The 19,116-nt window shown below is 52.3% G+C and overlaps 5 protein-coding genes across 5 annotated transcripts; 4 read left to right on the top strand and 1 right to left on the bottom strand.

Annotated features, from left to right (window-relative positions):
* Positions 1 to 429: 429 nt before the first annotated feature.
* Positions 430 to 2,043, top strand: SAPIO_CDS10082 (uncharacterized protein; the record flags this gene model as incomplete). Its single annotated transcript, XM_016783734.1, has 4 exons — positions 430 to 1,224; positions 1,351 to 1,376; positions 1,437 to 1,525; positions 1,610 to 2,043. The coding sequence occupies 4 exons, from the start codon at positions 430 to 432 to the stop codon at positions 2,041 to 2,043; spliced, it is 1,344 nt and encodes a 447-aa protein (XP_016639176.1).
* A 2,594-nt stretch (positions 2,044 to 4,637) lies between these two features.
* Positions 4,638 to 5,713, top strand: SAPIO_CDS10083 (uncharacterized protein; the record flags this gene model as incomplete). Its single annotated transcript, XM_016783735.1, has 3 exons — positions 4,638 to 4,740; positions 4,957 to 5,520; positions 5,601 to 5,713. 3 exons carry the CDS (start codon positions 4,638 to 4,640, stop codon positions 5,711 to 5,713), a joined length of 780 nt encoding a protein of 259 aa, XP_016639177.1.
* A 593-nt stretch (positions 5,714 to 6,306) lies between these two features.
* On the bottom strand, positions 6,307 to 7,361 carry SAPIO_CDS10084 (uncharacterized protein; the record flags this gene model as incomplete). The annotated part of the gene is made up of 6 exons (XM_016783736.1): positions 6,307 to 6,349; positions 6,452 to 6,622; positions 6,740 to 6,852; positions 6,941 to 7,023; positions 7,155 to 7,185; positions 7,314 to 7,361. 6 exons carry the CDS (start codon positions 7,359 to 7,361, stop codon positions 6,307 to 6,309), a joined length of 489 nt encoding a protein of 162 aa, XP_016639178.1.
* A 2,027-nt stretch (positions 7,362 to 9,388) lies between these two features.
* On the top strand, positions 9,389 to 13,405 carry SAPIO_CDS10085 (CNH domain-containing protein; the record flags this gene model as incomplete). Its single annotated transcript, XM_016783737.1, has 4 exons — positions 9,389 to 11,878; positions 11,954 to 12,293; positions 12,375 to 13,222; positions 13,295 to 13,405. 4 exons carry the CDS (start codon positions 9,389 to 9,391, stop codon positions 13,403 to 13,405), a joined length of 3,789 nt encoding a protein of 1,262 aa, XP_016639179.1.
* A 2,598-nt stretch (positions 13,406 to 16,003) lies between these two features.
* On the top strand, positions 16,004 to 18,628 carry SAPIO_CDS10086 (uncharacterized protein; the record flags this gene model as incomplete). The annotated part of the gene is made up of 3 exons (XM_016783738.1): positions 16,004 to 16,181; positions 16,317 to 17,948; positions 18,021 to 18,628. The coding sequence occupies 3 exons, from the start codon at positions 16,004 to 16,006 to the stop codon at positions 18,626 to 18,628; spliced, it is 2,418 nt and encodes an 805-aa protein (XP_016639180.1).
* Positions 18,629 to 19,116: the final 488 nt, after the last annotated feature.

Consider the following 19,116-nt stretch of genomic DNA (forward strand, 5'->3'; position numbering starts at 1 on the left):
TCTCAAAGGGTAGTCGAGTATATAATATTAAAGCCTTTTTGTAGTTTTGGCATGCTAATTATCCCCGAAGTGGTAATCCGGCATCCCTCACACCAAAACGACCCAGAGATTCCCCAGACTGTGACGGCTTTTATGATTGACAATTTAATTTAACAGGATGCAATGTGGTCGCTAACTGCAAATGATTTACCACCTGTAATTTTGGAAGCGAAAAGATGAAACGATGACTGCGGGTAAGAGAAAGTGAGAGAAAGTGAGAGATAGCATCTTCATGTTAAAGCTCAAGCAATGTGTAACGGGTTCCGGATCTTATAAATGCTTGCCTCGGCCTCATTATTTCCTTTCCCAAAAAGTCCCAGATAGCTTCCCATCATGAAGATCACCGATGCGCGTAGAGACAGCTCCTTTTAAACTCCCATACTAGCGGTGATGGCTTCTCATCGAGCAAGCTCCACAACGGGGCTCGTCCTCCTCCTCGCAAGCCTCACACCTCACTTAACCCTCGCCGAGCCCATTCCAGGAGGACCCAAATGCCTCTGGAACCCTGCCGGCCCACTTCACAGTCGCGAGAGAACATCGTGCCCTTTGGCCGTAGACGACACGAGCCCGCCCTCGGCGCTGGACGCATCCCCGTGGCTCCAGCCGCTGAAATGCCGCCACTCCAGAACCCAATCCGGCCGCTCGTCGTCAATAGTGGAGACGAGCACGAACGGCGAAGCTGTCCGCTGCGTGTATTCCACCCACGATTTCCGTGGAGCGGGTCTCAGCCTGGTTACGCGGCCGGAGACGGCGGCTAATATCGTCGGGCTTGGCGGACTCGACGATCTCGAGGCTTCGCCGATGTCTTTAGAGCGGGTTTATGGACGATTTTCGACGGGGCCCAGTATTTCGAAGTCGGGCCGTCCGGCTTATGCGGTGGAGGACCTACCGGGGAAGGGGAAGGGCGTCATCGCGAGGCGGCGCATTGTTAAGGGGGAAGTGTTTATGGTGGATTATCCTGCGTTGCTGGTGGAGGCTGGCATGATGAGCGAGCTGACGCCGGGGATGAGGAAGGGGGTCGTGAAGCTTGCGTTTGAGAATTTACCGAGGGAGACGGGGGCGGAGGTGTTGGATCTGGCGAAAAGTACTGGCGGCGACGAGGTCCTCGATGCTTTTACGACGAACTCTTGTAACGTGTTCATGGCGGATGGGGAAGCGCATCTAGGGCTCTTTCCAGAGGTTTCGGTGAGTTTGCTCCTTTTCTTGTATTGTGAGGCCGCATCTACTCGGAAATAATTAGAAGAAATCAGCTTCTATGTAAAGGTATAGACGGGAGCGAGGGACGAAGTTCTAATCTCTCTTTCTAAATAGCGAATGAACCACGCCTGCGAGCCAAAGTAAGTGGGCGCATTCATAGCTGAGCGAGAAGTCTGTCTGGCTAACACCAAATATCGCAGTGCGTTCTACCGATTTTCGCCTCGCAGTTTAACGGTAGAGGTAGCAGCCTACCGTGATATTGAGCCCGGAGAAGAGATTAACATCAACTGTACGAGGCATTCTACATAAAATCTCATAATATCTGGGATAGCCCCTTCTGTGCTAACATCTCCTTCACAAATACTCACGCTAGACGCCTATCTCGGCATGCCCTACAAAGAGCGTCGAAAATACCTGCAAGACTCGTGGAACTTCAACTGTACCTGCCACCTCTGTCTCGCAGACACCGCAACGCGCGAGGGGTCCGATGCGCGTCGCATGGCCATTGCCAATACGCGCAACGCGCTCACCGACGCGCAAAAAGCCGGTCGGCACGGCGAGGCGATCGAGAAGGCGGGCGAGCTCGTGGGGCTCTGCGAAGAGGAAGGGCTGTTCCCATTGGTAGCGGGATTCTACGACTCCATGGCCCGGGGGTACCTCGAGATAGGCGACGTCGAAGATGCGCAGGTCTATGCCGAGTTAGCTCTCGGCGGGTGGCTAGAGTACTACGGCGAGGACAGCGTCAAGGTCGAAGGCGGATTAGAGTTGTTGGATGCCATCGGCAGGAGGCGGGACAAACAAGGTTAGGGGATAAGGTTTAGTGGGTGATGAAAAGGTCTGGCTGTGGTGACGTTTTAAGGGTTGGAGGGTGGGCGAGGTGTGGTGGAAATGGCATGTAAGAGGTGGTTAATGATTCGCGTGGGACGAATGGCGTTGTGGCGTGGCTTGTTTGGCTCGCTTGGTGGTGGGCGGGAGCGACGTGTGGTCCTGTCTCGTGCCTCTTTTTAACCTTTTAAGTTGTCTAAATGTGTAGACGATGACATTATCATATCGTGCAGCCTTTCCTACGTTTGTTTCAACCGTGGCTCGAGGTTCATCGTATGATGGCTTGTCACCGCCCAGTGCCAACCCTCGTGTGGTGATGTGGAATCCTTCCTCTTCCTCACCGACAAGTTGAAGATGAAGCGGAGAAGGGTTCTGTCTCAGATGTCTCGAACTTTGTTGCTCAATGATGGCTTAGCTAATACTAATAAAGTGAGAGCCAACGTCCTCGTCTGCGTCTTGGACAGCCAAAAACTGGACCTAAACCATGAAAGGACTGACGCAAGCAGGAACCGGAAAGACACCTTCGCCTGCTTCGTAGTTCGTACCATCTTCGGCTCGCACGACTTGACAGATCCCCGCTTGCCAGGGTCAACGCGCCAGTCGAGGCGAAGATCAACAATTAGTGTTCAATAGTGCAAAGATTGTAGTGTTGTACTTGTAGCGTAGCCACTGCGCTATACAACTACCCCGCAAAACTTACACAACAACAACGGCAAGAGCATCCGGGTTATTGCTCACGTATGGAACTTTATGATGTCGAGTGGGTGGTACTTGTCGTGTTTGGAATGATTCCTCACAAATGGGCTGCCTCACTCGGACTAAACTGTCTCCTTGCTTCCCTCGCTACCTTCCGCTCTTTGCTAGGGTGGGAAAGGAGCGAGGTACACGACGTCGTGCATCCTGCATCAAACCCACGTTGGGCAACTCGTTCCTTCCAGATTTCGTACGTTTACACTACGCCGCGCTACTGCCCCGAGAAGCCAGTCTGGCTCGGATTTTGTTCGTCTCCACTTCCAAGAAGCTTTGAGCGCAACGTTGTGGCCTTGGTAGACTTTGTCCCTTATTTGACTCGTGCAGGAAGTCTCGCCCCGCCAAGATCTTGATTCCTTCGTTGCTTGCGAATGCCCGGTTTCGCACGACGTCCATGTTAGTCCCTCCACTAAACCTGCCTTGTTGCGAACTTATCGCGCAATCCAGTCTCGGCGAGAAAGACTCAACTGCAATGTGGAGGATCTTGGTCGATGCCAACCCCTCCAAGCCTCCATATCCCAACCACCTTCACATGTTGCTGATAGTGCTCGTCATTTGATCCCTCCCGCGATACGCCCGGCTGCCCAGCCAGAATCCCGATTCCCGAACACGGGGCTGTCAGAAATTCCCATTATCAGCTCTGGAGTACCACGCGCACCACCTCACCACCAAATATATTCCCATTTTCCCGTTCTCAAGTCCACCCACTCTCTGCATCCTCGTCCCCCCCGAACGTTGCCCTACACCACCTTATCTGTCAGTCCCCTTACTTCTACCATGCTTCTACCACCATACCCGCCCCCATTCTAGTTCAAACCTAGTGTCGTGACGCTTCCCCCACCTGCCTTGGCACCCTATCAATAGTCTCCCCTCCCCTCCATCATCCTTTGGTAACACTAACCCTCAAAAGCATTCCACCGCCAACGCATGCAGGTCGCAGGAGAAGCCGGGTTGCATCTTTAACTGGCTCGCCGAACTTGCCCGTCTATTTCTTGTTTCTTCCCCCATCCGTCCCACTAACTCACTTTGTACGAAGAGGCTTTGTACCCACCAGACCGGATGCGTACACTAGAAAGCACGGTCTTCGAGATGCAGCTTAGCTTCAGAGAGGGGCGTAACTCCGTAGTGTAGTTGGGGCGTTAGAATCGCTATATTTCATCTGACTTGCGTCTGCCAAGGAACTCCAACAGCACTGCCCTGGATCCTTCTTAGCCCACACCGTGTTCCTCACAAAAACTGTCGTGAAAGACCAGCTGAAAGCAGCAAGAACCGCAGCCAGTGGTACGTTTGCCACGACAACTGTCGATATATACTCACATACTATTTGACCACCTCCCAACCTTGACTTCTCTCCTCGGAGGAAACATAAAGTTGCTCAACCTTTTTTATTTTATTTTTTTTGTACCCCTTCTTCTCTTTGGTTTCCTTTTTTTTTATGTTTCCTACTACTGTTTTCTTTTCCTTTGCCTATGTTCCATTTACTTCAACGTGACAACACTGAAACCTGCTTTTGATAACTGGACTTGCCAAATCACTGCATCCACCGCACTTTCCCTCTATGTCTCGCGTCCAAGGACAACATCACAAAACGGATAAATAATCCCGAACTCCCACTTACTCACAAACGTGCCGTTGTTTTCCCATTGTTCCTGCCTCATTCTAAACTTCTCCTCTCGGCCTTCTTGTCGAGAGATTTAAATGGTGATTTCTGCTCGCGTGCTTCCCATCGCTGCTCTTTTTCTCCTGTCATCTTTCTCTACCCCGCCTCACCTATCAACATCAGCATTCTGCCTGCCCGGCATCTTTTTCAGCCGCCCTTGACAACCATGACTGCCTTCGCAGGCCCAAGACATCTGGCGACCGGAGTCGATACCTTGACGGCGGAGGACTTCGAAACTGCATCTATCCGCTCCGCAGCGCCGTCGTATGGTTAGTATATTCCCGAACCGTGTAAATGCTCTCACTCAGAGAGACTTGACCGCCCCTCGCCAGCTGGCAGTGTGACCCCGTTGCACTTTGAACCGACTGCGATTTATTGAGGTCATAGCATCATCACCACACTTTCCGCTTTACCCCAGACGCCGCCGATCCATAAATTCTAAATATAGTTTACTGACGTTTATTTCATTTTGCCCCCGCGGTTAGTCTCTGAAGCTCCCTCCTACCATTCTACCGTGCCAATAACCGAGAGCGCCCCTCCATACTCGGCGGCGGTAGCCGATTCCTCCCGCAATCTCACTAGCTCCCACCATGGAGCCACCTCCAACCACCAACCCCAGCGCCGGGGTCTTCCCCCCGTACCGACGACACCCCTGCCGATGCCGAGCCTAAACGCCTTCAGCATCCCGACCTGGTCTACCTTCTCTGCCAACCCCACGACCCGCCACTACCACAGCGTGGCCCAACGCCGCGTCGCCGCCGCCAACTCCCGCGTCGGATCCTCCATCAACCGCCAGTTCATGCTTGACCGCGTCACCGAGGAGCTGCAGCATGAGTCGCACGCCAGACCCGGCTCCGGCATGAGCAGGACCAACAGCGGAAGCGGCCTGAGCGGCGTTGAGAGTTTCTTCCGTAGCAGCGACGGCCGGCCGCATGAGGATCCGAATCTAGTAGGCGAGGAGGCTGCGAGGACGGCGAGGGCTGAGAGGCTGGCGAGAGAGAGGGAGGCGGCGCTTATTGGCGAGAGTCGGCGTTGGGATTTGTACCTCTGTAAGTGATCTTGGAGGCTTGTGTGGCTTCCCAATCTTCCTCTGTTAAGGTTAAAGGCTAATTGTTTTGGTGTGGTTCAGCTCAAATGAATGATTGGCAACAACGCGAAAGGTCCTGGTCCCGGTTCCGAAGGCCAATGGACAGGGACGAGCGCAAGGGCTTCATGAGGCGCATCAGTGGTCGTCTTTTCTAAGCATTTGATATGTGTTTTTCAAGCCACACGGAATGGCTTAAGAAATGAATTTCTATCTCATTCAGTCGGGTTCGGTCTCGGCGTCCATGGTTCGAATTTTTCTTTTCTCTCAGGGTTCTTGTTTCATTTTTGATGGTTCACATCCGAGGAATCATTCACCTCTTTATGTCAAGTCAGTTTAGCCATAGTTCCTCACTCACTCTGCTTCTTCGAGGGTCCTCATCTGCATTTCGTCGTTTCACGGCAACGGAAAGGGGAGGAAAGGCCCTGTATTATGCCAAGTCGTCGCTCTGGAGATAGGTTTTTAAGACAACAAGTTTGGAAGGAAATGAATAACCCTAAAAAAAAATCTCAATGCCCGTTCCGCAGTGACGCCGTTAGATGTTCCCCTAGTACAAAAAAATAGTGGTAACAGGGAGGAGACTGGAGACCTAGACCCCTCGCATGGTTGGATGAACCCGCCCAATCTTTTCTTTTGCCAAAATGTAATGATTATAAGTATGCTTTGGTTCCCACTGGAGACCATATGCGTAGCGGGGAAGAGCGTTTCCCCGCAGCAGGTTTTCTCGTACTCTGACATTCCGATGAAGGTATCAACCCTTGCTCTTCGTGTTGAGGATAAGAGCGACGATGAGCCTTTTTGAAAAACATGTTAGCTCACCACCCGCATAGAAAGAACACATAAAGGAAGGAAACAACAGGGCTAGCCGGGGCGTTTGAGTTGAGGGTTGACCATACCCGTATAGACCCAAGACTTCGCCGAAAATGAGAATGAGAACCATCCCGACAAAGACCCTACCCTCTTCCATATAAGCCCGGACACCCTTGTCACCAACCTTGCCGATGGTGTAACCAGCCGCGAGACCTGTTAAACCGACGGAAAGGCCCGCGGCGAGGTGCATGAAACCGCTAAATTTTTTGTCGCAAGTTAGCATCAGATAAAGAGCTTTCCCCGAAGTTGTTTGTCCCACTTCAGGGTATAGGTTTCTCCTGAAAAGAGAGGACTTCGGCCACGCGGGGACGTACTTGAAGAGACTGTAGTTTGCTTGGGATGGGGGGTTGAGATCTTGGGCGATGAGGACGGCGATGACGAGGGCGTAGACTGCGATGATACCGGCCATGACGACGGGGACGAGACACTAGATTTGTAACGAATTCCTTTGAGCAAACTCGCGCTTAATCGGGAAGGGTGAAAGCTTCGATTCCAGCTCAAGGGTTTCTGTTTACCTTCATGATGAGGTCTGGTCTAAATGTACCGACACCGACGATACCGATTCCGGACTTTGCTGTGCCGTAGGCGGCGCCGATGGCTAGAAACAAGGACATTGTGTGTTAGCTGACGGTTCGAAGTCGTTGGAGCAACATCGTTGCTTGCAAGGTGAAGCTGCTCTTGCGCTTCTCTCGGTGACGAGGGCTAGGTGCGGGCGGGGGATAGTCGTACTGCCAAAAGTCATGGCTGCGGCGATACCGGCCTATACATAGCATCATCTATTGTTAGCCCAGACTTCCGGATTGACCATATCGCAACGCTCTCAAGTCGAGGTTGACAAGAAAGCAGGACTAGCTTTGAGGGTCAGAGGAGGGATTTGGATGACCATACCATGCCCACGAAGGGCGCGAACTTGGGGGCCATCTCTGAGTCCGCCATCGTGTACTATCTTGAATCCGGATTTGGAGGGAGCTGACACGATCGGGGCGGGAAGAGGTTCGGGGGTGGTGGATTCAGCAACGAAGAGAGCTGGATGGATCGCGGAGTGCTGTTACCGGATGCCTGGTGTCATTGAAGCTTGGTTCCAAGTTTGGATCTGCCGCGTGAGTACGTAAGCAAGATTTCCCTGCAGCTTTCCAATGATGAATCGCCTGGGAGCGTGGAGGTGTCCTCTTCACGTGATGCACGGGTTGTTCGGCAGGTTTCAGGGTCAAGGAGTGAGGTCACCACTGCAGGTGGAAGTGAAGGAACTCGTATGCTCCAATTTCCAAGCTAAATGGGTTTGAGGTTTCATGCTGAACCCTCTTAATTTTCCTGTGAAAGGCTGGCTCTCTGAGGCTAGATCAGGGGAAATACATGGCTCTCGAATCTAGGTATTAGCTGTTCTTATTTCTAAACGCGTTTTTTTTTTCTTTCTTTAAGTTCCTATATCCTTATCTGCGTGGTTGTCTCTTGGAGGTTTGTTTTCTATATATCGAAGATCATCGGGTAATTGCAAGTCATTGATTGACATAGTCGATGTATTTGTATCTTCACTGTTGGGAATAGGATACGGTCGAAACAATCGAAGGGCTTCGAACAAGGCCATCTCCGAGTAATTGCATCCCCGGAGGATTCCAATAGACCAAGTAGGTGCGCTATCGTACATCAAAGATTCCCATTTCCACGCCTAAACTCTCTGTATTCCGTGCTTCATACATTTGACGTCGTCTTCGCCCGTAGATGAGTATATATGTCTTTGGACGTCACTGTCAAATTAATTGCATTAGACACTGCTACGCTACTGCGGGTCCAGGGTGCTCCTTTATATAGCACGGTTGAGGCGGTGGCAGCCTCTCTGTGCCTTATCGAAGCCTGGCCTGGCCTGGCGCACCGTCTCACCACAGCCCTGAACGCAACTCGCAGTTCTGAGCCAGGGCCCACGCCCCTAAATTCAAAGCCTAGCCAACCAACCAAAACGCCGGACCCGGTCACTGTGCAGTAAACCAGTTCGGCGTCCAGTCAACTTTGAAGAGATTGAGGGGCCAAGCCGATCGTGACCCTTCCAGACTTTTTGGAATCTTCAATAAACTCAATTTCCACTTCCTCCAAACGTCGGATCACACTGCAGGCTCTTTTTGCCCTTGGCCGGTCCATTGCCCTCCATCAATCCTCGCCAACCCTCAACCTCTCTCCCTTCGCCCATCGACGCCGACCGACGCCTTCGTGGCCTCCCCCATTCCCTTCCCCGAACAGACGAGTCAGGGTCAGCAGCTACCCCCCGAATCTGCTGTCAGGTCGATCCTTCTGCGCGCCCAAAAAAAAAAAAACGAGCGAAACGGGGGGAAATCTCTCCTGGCCCAAGCCCAGGCACAATAACGTCACCTCCCAAATCGAGGGAGACCCAAGGGGAAGAGAATACAAAAATATTCCCCCCTAGCCGCGAACCACCCTTTTCTTGCGGTGATCAATTCACAACCCAAATTCGAAATTCGAGTCAAACGAATATTGTATCTGGAAATAACTCTGGCGGGAAGTCTGGCTTTCCAAAGCGAGTTGTATCACCAGGTTTGGGGCAGCTAGCCAGGCCACAGCTGCCCTTGCTCCCTCCTCAATCCGGGCCTTTGGCAGACCTAATCTAAAGGTATGGGATCATTCCCCTAGGCTATCCAACCATTTTCTTAGTCTTGGCTCCCTCATCGATTCCTGCCCCTTTGGCTTTTCTTTCTGTCCTCCATCTTCCTCCCTTTGACAATAGGCCTCGAGTCTCCTTTTCTTTACTTTTTTCTTCTTCTTTTTGTTTGTCCCTTTTCTTTCCTTCTACCTGTCCTATTACTCTTCACCTCTTTTCCAGCCATCATCCCCCCTTGCCTGCAAATTATCGCACCGGGGCCCGAGTGGCGTTTGATATGTGCCAACCATTTCGAGTCTAGAAGGAACCAAGATGCTGATTTTCTCTCCCTGTTCCTGACAACCGTAGACCAACCATGGCCGATTACCACCATCCTTCCGATCGAGGTCCGCCGCATCGTCCCCGGGAATATGGAGGAAACTCATCGGCCAATTACCAGCGGGAGGCTGCCTTCTCGAACATCTTCGGCGCCGCCCCTCCCCCCGGTCGATCGCATACCATGACCTCCTCCGTCGCTCCGCCCCAGATGATGTCCGCCGATGATAGAACCCATACGATGACGTCTACATATTCGACCATGTCTGGCGGCAGACCTGAGATACACCGACAGCCTCCTCCCCGCCCGCCCCATCCCTCCCAATATGCCGACCAACAGCATCGGATGTATCCCCCTGACCAAGTGTCTGGTGGTTACTATCCTCCTCCTCCCCGATCGGTCTCAGGGGGCCATCAAGTCCCTTCCCCCCAAGCTCTCCAATACATGCAACAACGGAGGCCTCCGCCCCAAGGAGTCCCCCCTCCCAGGTTCGAATCGAGACCCGGTCCTCCTCAGGGGTATGGTCCTCCTAGGGCTGCGACACAGCGGTTCCATCCCGGCGGGGGGCCTCCGATGCCGGGGATGAACGGTGACCCTTATCGAACCCAGTCTCTGGCCTCGTCTTCGCGACAGCAGATGTACCATCCTCCTCCCGCGTCCTACCAGTCTCACGCCAATCCCTCTCGATATAATGCCTATAATCCAAACTCGGCGAGGACCACGGCCCAGGGCCGAGTCGTTCCGGAACGCGGCGATGATCGCTCCATGTCCATGACGGGTTATCACCCTCAAGATAGGGATGCTCACCAAACGATGAGTGGGCGGGTGATTCCAAACCGAAGGTTTCCGTCTGACCCTCAGGGCAACGGCTACATGTCCGTGGGTGGTGGAGGCCACGGCGGATATGCCGCACCTGGATCTCAAACCAGGACGGCTAGCATGGCCTCGTCATCCGGTTATGACAACAATAGGACTATGTCCATGGCGTCGACTGTAGCGCCCACCATAACACCGTCCGAGGCGGATACAGTCATTGCGACCACACCGACGCGGACTTCTACTTCTTCCACGCCAACCGCCCCTTCTCAACCACAGCACCAGCACAGCCGATCATCCGCTAGCAAGTCCATTGATAGCGAACGTCCCCCCACGGCGAAGATCCGAGCCCCTCTCGTTTACCCAGCCCTCCTCTCCCGAGTTGCCGAATGCTTCCGACGAAAGATCATGGTTGGGGACCGAACGAAGAACGAACTTACATATAAGAATGCCTTCAGCGGTGCTGAGGCTGTAGATGTCTTGTCCTATATTATCAGAACGACCGATCGCAACCTCGCGCTCCTGCTCGGTCGCTCCCTCGACGCGCAAAAGTTCTTCCACGACGTTACGTACGAGCACCGACTCCGAGATTCGTCTAATGAAATCTACCAGTTCCGAGAGACCTTGATGGAAGAGCCCGAGGATAAGCCTCCAGTGAATGGTGTTTTTGTCCTTCTGTCGGAGTGCTACTCGCCTACGTGTACACGAGATCAACTGTGCTATTCGATCGCCTGCCCTAGGAGACTGGAGCAAGTTTCTAGGTTGAACCTCAAGATCCAGCCCGGTCTGAGGAAGGACCATGCCAACCTGGATGACGTGGATCAAACGGACGAGCAGAAGTTATGGATCAACTCGGTGCCCAAGGAGATTGCCGAGAGCGTGGGAGAGCGGGAGAAGAAGAGGCAGGAGGTTATTTCCGAGATTTGCTACACGGAGCGAGACTTCGTCAAGGACCTGGAGTATCTCCGCGACTTCTGGATTGCTCCATTGCGGTCCAAGGTGTCTCCTATTCCGATCGCTCGCCGTGATAAGGTGGTGAAACTCATCTTCAGCAACATCATCGACCATCCCAGTCTTCACACGGTCAGTTCCCGCTTCGCCAAGGCTCTGACGGAGAGGCAACAAAAGAACCCCGTCGTACGCAATATCGCCGACATCTTCCTCGAGTTTGTCCCGTACTTCGAGCCTTTCATCGTGTACGGCTCGAGACAGCTGGAGGCTAAGTTCGAGTTTGAGAATGAGCGGTCATGTAACACGTACTTTGCCAAATTCGTCGACGAGATCGAGAGGAGGAAGGAGTCGAGGAAGCTAGAGCTCAACGGTTACCTGACGAAACCCACGACCAGGTTGGCGCGTTATCCGCTACTTCTGGAGAACGTGCTTAAGTACACGGAGCCGGACAACCCGGATAAGGACGACATCCCCAAGGTGCTGACGATGATTCGAGACCTTCTCAGCCGTGTTAACAAGGAATCCGGAAAGGCCGAGAATCGCTTCAACCTGCGACGTCTCCATGAACAACTCCGGTTCCGGCCGAACGAGAAGGTCGACCTTCGGCTTACCGAGGAAGGGCGCGAACTTGTGTTTAAGAGCCAGTTTAAGAAGTCGCCTACTGACCCTACGGAGATTACGGCGTTTTTGTTCGACCATGCCGTGTTACTGGTGCGCATCAAGCAGGCTGGCAAGGGCGAGGAGATCAAGGCGTATCGAAGGGTAAGCAGAACTCTCCCTAGTTCTTGTCATTTAATCATGTTGCAATTTATCAACTAACGAAAACCAATGTGATAGCCAATTCCATTGGAGCTCCTGGACATCAAGGAAATGGATGAAGTCATCCCGCAGCAGGGCGCCGTCAAGCGCTCCTCTTCGAGCTTGATACCGTCGATACGAACCAACAATACGGACTCCAAGAAGGGAGAAGGCTGGCCCATCACATTCCGCCATCTCGGCAAGAATGGCTACGAGCTTACACTCTATGCCTCGAACCAGGCAGCGCGTAAGAAGTGGCTCGAGTATATCGACAACTCGCAACAACGGCTGCGGGCTCGTGCCGACTTCTTTAACACGGCGGATGTCTCGAGCGGTTACTTTGTGGCCACGAACCAGGTCAACTGTGTTACGCCGTTTGGTAAGTTTTCTCCCACATACGGCGCTTAGGCGTCGCGTAGGAAACACAGTCTATTTAGTAACTAACATGAAATTTTTGTAGATGGCTCAAGGAAGCTCATTATCGGCACGAATAACGGTATCTACGTATTAGACCGCAGGGCCGGGGATGCTGCTCCTAAGAGGGTGCTAGAAGTGCCGAGCGTGACACAGGTTGAGATCCTGGAGGAATACCAGCTTCTCCTTGTTTTGTCGAACAAGTCTCTCCTCTCGTACAGCCTCTCAGCTCTCGACCCCAACGAGCCGGCGCTCGCGAGGCGGCCCAAGAAGATTCAGAGCCACTGCAACTTTTTCAAGGCGGGCATCTGCCTGGGACGGCACCTCGTGTGCGTTGTCAAGTCCTCGGCGCTGTCGACCACGGTCAAGGTCTACGAGCCCAACGACGCGATGGCGAAGACGAAGAAGCAGAAGGGTCTCGGGAAGATGTTTGGCGGCGGCCAAGACGAGCTACGGCCATTCAAGGAGTGCTACATCCCCGCCGAATCGTCGTCGATACACTTCCTCAAGTCCAAGCTATGCGTGGCCTGCCCCAAGGGCTTCGAGGTCGTCTCGCTGGAGACGCTGGAGACGCAGTCCCTCCTCGACCAGGCCGACACGTCTCTCGACTTTGTGGCCCGCAAGGAAGGCGTCAGGCCCATCCACATCGAGCGTCTCAACGGAGAGTTCTTGCTCAACTACTCGGAGTTCTCGTTCTTCGTCAACAAACACGGTTGGCGAGCGAGGCCGGAGTGGAGGATCGACTGGGAGGGATCGCCGCAGAGCTTTGCGCTCAGCTATCCCTGGATCCTCGGTTTCGAGCCCAATTTTATTGAGCTTAGGGATATTGAGAGCGGTGCGGTGCATATTGTGCCTCACAAGAATATTAGGATGCTTCACAGCAGCACTCATGAAGTGAGTTTCTTCACCATCTTCTTCTATTGTTGGATCCGGCAGGAGCGTTACTAACTGACATCTTCCCCACAGATTTTGTTTGCATACGAAGACGAGAGGGGTGGGGATATCATCGAATCAATTGACTTCTGGAAGAGTAATAATAGACGGTCAGAACTCCTGCCGGTACCTGGCTCGCCATAGAGTTCGGACAATGCTCCGACTCTGCTCGGCAAGCTCGGATGGGGGGAAACGTGAGAAGGTGGAGGAGGAACCAAGGCCCCGTGGCGCCATGTGTGTTTTCCTCGTCCAGTTTCTTCTTGTTCTTTTTTTCAAATGTTCCATGTGTATTAGTTGGGAAATGAAATAATGGGCCCGTGTTTTGAACGTGGAGGACATACTTTTTTCTCGAGGCTTTCTTCTTCTTTTAAACAAGGTTCCCCCCATCCTGGAGCCCAGTTTTTAAATATGTTTTTCTTTCCTCTATTCTCGTGTCCGATGCATCCCTCTTGTTCTTGTTTAAGGTTATTTTATTCTGGCCTTTGTTTTCCGCTCGCGTGGTTTATCAGCTCGAGACTCTTTTTACTTATGAATTTCCTCGGGAGATGGAGGTCTTTCTATTTTTTTCAACCTCTCTCCACATTGTAGTGCGTCCATCATCGAATGAGCTTGAGAAATAATGCATCCCGTCACATTCACATTGCGTATTCTGAAAAGAGATTTCATTTCAATGCACTTGAGTTTGAGTGGTGAAATACGAGTTTGTGAGAGCGAGACGAGGAAATGTCCTGTGTATATATCACATTACAGACAACATTAGAAGTTGAAAAGGATTTGATCCGTTTGGTGGACCGGTGAGTGTATGATATCAGAGCCTGGCCACGTTGACAGTCTGCTCTCACCATTGCTGCATTGCTTTGGTCTGATTATATCGGTGAGCGTTCTCGCTTGAGGCTTTACTGGCAAGGTTACACATGTTGTAGGAAGGAGGAAGCAGAAGGCGGTGATGAATTACGTGGGGGAACTGTGAAGGAAAGGGGAAAAACCCAGGATATCTGAGCAGTATTAATATTTAACGAGAGTTATCGAGTGGAAATGATAGGCGGTTCTTCTTTGTACCAGCCGCGTTCCAGTGATCGGGTGCCGGAATATCCTGGGGAAACCGCGGAGATACGGGTACCTTTGCCGGGGCGTGACGCGGTGAAGAAGTGTCGAGTTCATACCGGCCGACCCAACTTGTCGACGCTCACATTACCAATCTGACAAACCTCGATAACTGAGTACCCATCAAGACATCAACGGAGCCAGCAAAGTACTCGAGGATTAGCTTTGAGCGCTGCTTACTCTATGACAAGTGCTGCGCTACGCTTGTTCGGCAGCCGGCACGAACTATAAAGCATGACCGGTTTTGGTACGTCAAAAACCTGTACTTTCCAAGATTGTGGTGCGCATGCAGTACTTCGTAGGATGGGGAAAAGGTTCAACGTTCTCTTCCGTCATAGCCTGGATATTCGGTAGCAGCCGCGATGACGCAGTCTCACAGTGCGTGTTCTTCAGAAGCTTCATGTGGGGGAGGAAAAAGAAAAAAAGAGGAAAAAAAGAGAAAACTAAAGAGAAAACTTAGAAGGCGCCTACTGTACTACTTCGTACCTCCTCTCAGCGATAAGGCTATCTGTCTATGACCCCACCGTATTTAATTGATCTGCAAAAAGACGTTGGAACCGTTCATGCTGAACAGTAGTTTAGTGAGAGCAAAAATGCTCGGTGAGGCAAGAGCTACTCGATGAGTCTGGTCGTTTGGGGAATGAGCACCCGAAGCCGCCACAGTCCCGGAGAGGGGCGGCAAGAGTCCCCGAGGGTGTCTATCAATTCCAGGGAAGGAAGGTGTCTCTGTCTTGCGGGAGAGGATGTGTTTCCCCAGCTTATCGCGGCTTACTTCGTAGGAGATGTTCATCTAACTGTCGAACCAGATGATCGGTTTTCTCCTTGCTTTTGTTGGATCTGGTCGGTGTAAGTGCATTCGAATCTTGGATGTTAAAGTTCGCTTTACGTCAGAGTCTCCTCCACCACTCCCTGATTCAGGCACACAAAATGCGAAGTTCGTCCGGCGTCGGTGACATCGCATAGCAGGATTTCAGTCTTCTCAAAAAACCTGTGGAACCCGTGCCATTTCATGCTGTCGGCGACGATCTTAGCCTCACTCACCTGAACGATCTAACAAATTCTACACGACACTAGCGCATTGATGCCACCAGCCTATGCACTTTACTTCGTAGTGTCATTGCCAATCCGTGCCCACCGGCAGCGACCAAGCAGGTTCTGGTCTTCGCTTCTGCCCCTCCCCCCCCGTTCTATTCTATCCCATCCCTGTTGCCAAGACGTATCATCTTCCACCCCCCACATAGTTTGTTCTATTGTTCTATATTCTTCTCCCCTCGCCCACCAACCTGCTGTCGACCCCTCCAAGGTCACAAAACTTTCCCTTCGGAAACCTGTCGCATCGAGCTTTCCACTCGACTTGCTGGTTTGTCTGCCTTCCAGCCTTAACACCCAACCCGTTTCTTTCGAAGCGGCCCATTACCGAAATACTGGGAGAGGATAAATGAACCCAGAATCCACTCATCTCTCTTAGCGGCATCTCACCATCGAGCTCCTCCTGGCCGCTCATAACCGGTCCTTTCAGCTTTGGATCTTATTTCTGGCCCGCGCAACTCACTTATTTTCAACCTCGTTGTTACCCAAGAAGGGGCCATCGACGTCTGACAACCCGATCAGCTTCACTCCGCCGTCAGTACTGGCACCATGGACAAGCCGAAGACAGAGCCACTCAAGAACCGTGCCGCGGCCTCTAAGAGTCCCTATGTCTCGGCACAGGCCAACAGCCGCGTCGCCTGGCAGCTGCTAGACGATGAGGCTGTTTCCAGAGCCAAGGCTGAGAATAAGATGGTCTTCTTAAACATCGGTTATAGTGCATGCCATTGTAAGTAAGACCTCCTGCGCCTTCCTTGAACTGAGCTCTCTTTCACCCGTGAACTTATGGGTCTAAACGTCGTCTCGACTATCGTTGTCCCCTTGGAGATGCAGAGGGAGCTGACTTTCTACCTTTATTGTCTAGACTGCCGCCTAATGATGACCGAAGCTTTCGCACACCCCCAGTGTGCTGAGTTGTTGAACTCTTATTTCATTCCTGTCATTGTCGACCGAGAGGAGCGTCCAGACGTCGATACCATTTACATGAACTACGTGCAGGCCGTAAACGGAGCCGGCGGCTGGCCTCTCAACCTCTTCCTCACCCCTGAGCTTGCGCCGGTATTTGGGGGTACTTATTGGCCTGGTCCTGGCCCAGGCACGGACTCGGACTCGGGAAGCATAGAGACTGAAGGCGAGGATGGCCTGGACTTCCTGATCATACTCAAGAAGCTCAGGAAAGTTTGGTTGGAGCAGGAGACAAGGTGCCGTACGGAGGCCAAGGACGTGTTAGCGCAGCTTCGCGAGTTTGCTGCAGAGGGAACCCTTGGTCGCACAATCGAACACAGGGCATCGTTCCCCGCCATCATGGCCCCGCCAAGCGCTGCTCTCGGTATGCACGTGGAGGCTGCGTTAGCTGCCTCCTCACAACCTGATGATTCGACTGAACTCGATATCGATCAACTTGAGGAGGCTTACAGGCATATTGCCGGCACGTTTGACCCCATATACGGCGGTTTTGGCATCGCCCCCAAGTTCCCGACCCCGGCGAAATTGTTGTTCCTGCTTAAGCTTTCGCAGCTACCCACTGAGGTTCAGGACGTCGTCGGGTCAACCCAGTGCGCTCATGCTCGCGAGATGGCACTCTTCACCCTCCGTAAAATCCGCGACGGCGCATTGCGCGACCATGTCGGCGGCCAGGGTCTTGCCCGGTACTCGGTCACGTCCGACTGGAGTATCCCCCACTTTGAAAAGTTAGTAGTCGACAATGCGCTTCTACTGTCCGCCTTCCTCGACGCATGGCTTAGTTCTGGCTTGTCTAAGCAGGATGAGTTTTTCGAGATTGTGATTGAGCTGGCCGAGTACTTATCGAGCGCGCCGATTTCCCTGCCCGAAGGAGGGTTTGTGTCCAGCGAAGCTGCCGACTCGTACTATAGACAGGGAGACACGCATCTGCGGGAAGGCGCCTACCAGGTTTGGACGAGGAGAGAATTCGACTCGGTGATTGGCGATAGCCACGATAGCGCCATCGCTGCGGCGTACTGGAACGTTCTGGAACATGGAAACGTAGAACCGGATCAGGACCCCCATGACGCCTTCATCAACCGAAACGTCCTCTACATCGGGAAAGATGTAACAGATCTGAGCAAGCAGTTCAAGGTCCCAATTGAGGAAGTAAAATCTATCATCAAAAGTGCCAAGGCCAAACTTAGCGCGCACCGAGAGAAGCACCGCGTCCGGCCCTTCGTCGATGACAAAGTTATCACGTCCTGGAATGGACTCGTTATATCTGCTTTGTCGAGGGCCGCCGCGAGCTTGCAATACGTCGAGGGCGTAGATCACGCCAAATACCTGGATGCTGCACGGAAGGCGGCCGTCTTGATCAAGGAAAAGCTTTGGGATGCTAAGGAGGGCGTTCTCTACCGGGTGTATCGCGATGGTAGTAGGGGTGATACCAAGGGTCTTGCCGAAGACTACGCCTACCTGATCGAGGGGCTCTTTGACCTTTATCAGGCCACGCTCGACGACCAGTGGCTGAAGTGGGCGGACGAACTCCAGCGTAAGTTGTCTCATCTTGTTTGTTCTACCTTCCATAACACGCTACATACTAACCCGGCTTTCCTCTCTTTAGAAATCCAGCTGGTTCTCTTCTACGATGCCCCGAAAGTGGATGAAAATGCCACTACGATCGACGCCGCATTGCAAGCATCCTGCGGAGCATTCTATTCGACCGAAGCCGACTCAGCGCAGGCCATTCTCCGACTCAAGGATGGCATGGACACGTCGTTGCCTTCAATCAATGCCGTGAGCGCATCTAATCTCTTCCGGCTTGGTTCCATAACCGCCAACGAGACCTATACATTGCTTGCGAAGGAGACGGTCAATGCTTTCGAAGCAGAGATCCTGCAATATCCTTGGCTCTTCCCTGGGCTCCTCACCGGAATCACCATATTACGGCTCGGTGGTCTGAACTTTGTGGTTTTGCGCCAGAACAAGGAGTCTGCTGGTGTCGCCTCGGGCAGTGTTAGTTTTGACGACTTTTTCAAAGCTCTCAATAGCGCTCCGAGCGGGGGTCTCAAGGCCTTTTCGGTGATCAGCGGGAAAGATTCGTGGGTCTTGGAAAAGAATCCAGCTCTGAAGAAACTGGCGGAGGGCAAGGACGGGATCTACTGCCTTGAGGGAGAGGAGTTTAGGCCATTCACGTCCAAAGATCTAAGTTCCTTCACTCGACAGAGCTGATTGCAAGCGTGGTCTCCCACTTCCTTGGATCTAGGTTGAACACACTCCTCAATATTTTGTCATATCTGGAGTTTTCCTTACTTTTTTTTTAAACAGGCCATTTGCTTCACGGCGGCGGGCTCGATCATGGCGCGGGAAGGACAGATTGGTAGCAAGCATTTTTGAATACCCCTCTCCCCGTCTTCTATTCTTGGTTCGCTTCTGTTTTCCACTCCATTGGTATTTTGGTGTCGGTGGATTGGCATTTTTCCTCCTCTTCTATATATCCTTGTGTTTTTTTTTTTTTTTTTTTTTTTTTTTTTTTTTGAAATGTGGTATATCTATGTGTTTTACCCTGGTGTTTATCTTCATTTTAACCTGCCGGAGGGCTAGTTTACTGATAGAATGGATGAATTTACTCTTCAACAGTATCTCGCGAACTCCAGGACATAGTAGTTTGGCGTGTTGGTGTTGGTTTGGATACAAGCTTTTGTTGGAATGGTATAATA

The sequence above is a fragment of the Scedosporium apiospermum genome, assembly GCF_000732125.1.
Source record: "Scedosporium apiospermum strain IHEM 14462 chromosome Unknown SEQ_SAPIO_0154, whole genome shotgun sequence".
Classification (NCBI taxonomy): domain Eukaryota; kingdom Fungi; phylum Ascomycota; class Sordariomycetes; order Microascales; family Microascaceae; genus Scedosporium; species Scedosporium apiospermum.